We start from the raw sequence: 1,483 nt of genomic DNA on the forward strand, positions 1-1,483 counted from the left end.
GCTTTATGGCGGCAAGTAAAGGTAAGGAAAGACGTGGGAGGGGGGGGGTGCGGATTGTGAAAGTGTGCCTGGGGAGTGGGGGCGCGGATTGTGAAAGTGTGCCTGGGGGGTGGGGGCGTGGATTGTGAAAGTGTGCCTGGGGGGGGTGCGGATGTGAAAGTGTGCCTAGGATGCCAAGGACCCTAGCACCGGCCCTGGCTGTAGTAAGTATTAATGATTACAACTGTCCTTAACAAAATGTGTAGATTAGCAGTATTAGGGTCATATTTTTTTGCTGTCTGTATGTTTTTTTATTTTGTCTTTAATTGTATTTTAATATTTACAATTATTTTTTTAAGAGTTCTTCTGATCTCATGGTTCCTGAGGCTGTAGATAATGGGATTCATCATAGGAGTCACCACAAAGTATAATAGAGATCGAAATTTATTTGTGTTAAATGAGCTCTTGTCAGATGGTGCCAGGTAAACTGTGATCAGGGTTCCATAATATGCACATACAGTGGCAAGGTGGGAGCTGCATGTGGAGAAGGCTTTTTTTCGTCCACTGTTGGATGAAATGTTCAGTATGGTGATGAAAATGATGAAGTAGGTTATGAGGATTAAGAAGAAAGGAATGACACCCATTAAAATAGTTATGACAAAATCAACCAATAATAAGATGGAAGTGTCTGAAGAAGACAATTCTACTATTGGGCCAAAGTCACAGTAGTAATGGTCAATGTAATTGAGACCACAAAAGTGCAACTGGAAAATTATAATTATTTCACTTGATGCAATAAAAGCCAATAACCAACATCCGACAATCATTTTGAGGCAGACGTGAGGCACCATTATTGAATTGTAATGCATTGGATAGCAAATGGCCAAATATCGATCATACGACATTATAACAATAAGAAAACATTGTACAAATCCAAAAAGTCCAGACATGTAAAACTGGATGATGCAGCCAGTGACATATACTTCTTTTTCATCCCTTAATATGATATCTAACATCATTGGTATTATGGTGGTGGTTACTAGGACATCGGCTACTGCTAGATGTTTAAGGAAGATGAACATTGGAAGTTTGAGATGATCAATTGTTGACACCAACACAATAAGGACAAGGTTTCCATTTAATACCACAATGTAGGACACCAGGAAGACAATGAAGAGTAGAATTTTGTATTTATATAGACCTTGAAATCCAAGAAGTAAAAACACTGTGACTTCAGTCTGATTGTCCTCACACATTCTGAGGAAGAGGTAACTGACCACGGTTTGCTTCCTGCAAGAAAGTTAAAACTGTTTAAGTAATTTGTTATCTTGGAACATATTGTAAACTTTATTAAACTGTCATCAAACATTACACAGTTATGTTGGGTACAACTGGAAACATAGCACATTTTAATGCATATTTTACCAATATTATTTTAATTTGTATTATATTAATCACCAACAGAAACTAATGTTTATCCATCCCAATATCATGTTATGCTAAT

General features: G+C 37.5%; 1 protein-coding gene across 1 annotated transcript; it reads right to left on the minus strand.

Annotated features, from left to right (window-relative positions):
- Positions 1-290: 290 nt before the first annotated feature.
- On the minus strand, positions 291-1,235 carry LOC142150494 (olfactory receptor 11A1-like). The gene has a single exon (XM_075205690.1). The coding sequence runs from the start codon at positions 1,233-1,235 to the stop codon at positions 291-293; it is 945 nt and encodes a 314-aa protein (XP_075061791.1).
- Between the last annotated feature and the right edge of the window lie 248 nt (positions 1,236-1,483).

Source organism: Mixophyes fleayi, chromosome 4 (assembly GCF_038048845.1).
Source record: "Mixophyes fleayi isolate aMixFle1 chromosome 4, aMixFle1.hap1, whole genome shotgun sequence".
NCBI lineage: Eukaryota > Metazoa > Chordata > Amphibia > Anura > Limnodynastidae > Mixophyes > Mixophyes fleayi.

What these genes read in the sequence shown, in the direction of transcription:
- LOC142150494 (XM_075205690.1), bottom strand. Translation starts at nt 1,235, where the DNA reads ATGTGTGAGGACAATCAGACTGAAGTCACAGTGTTTTTACTTCTTGGA.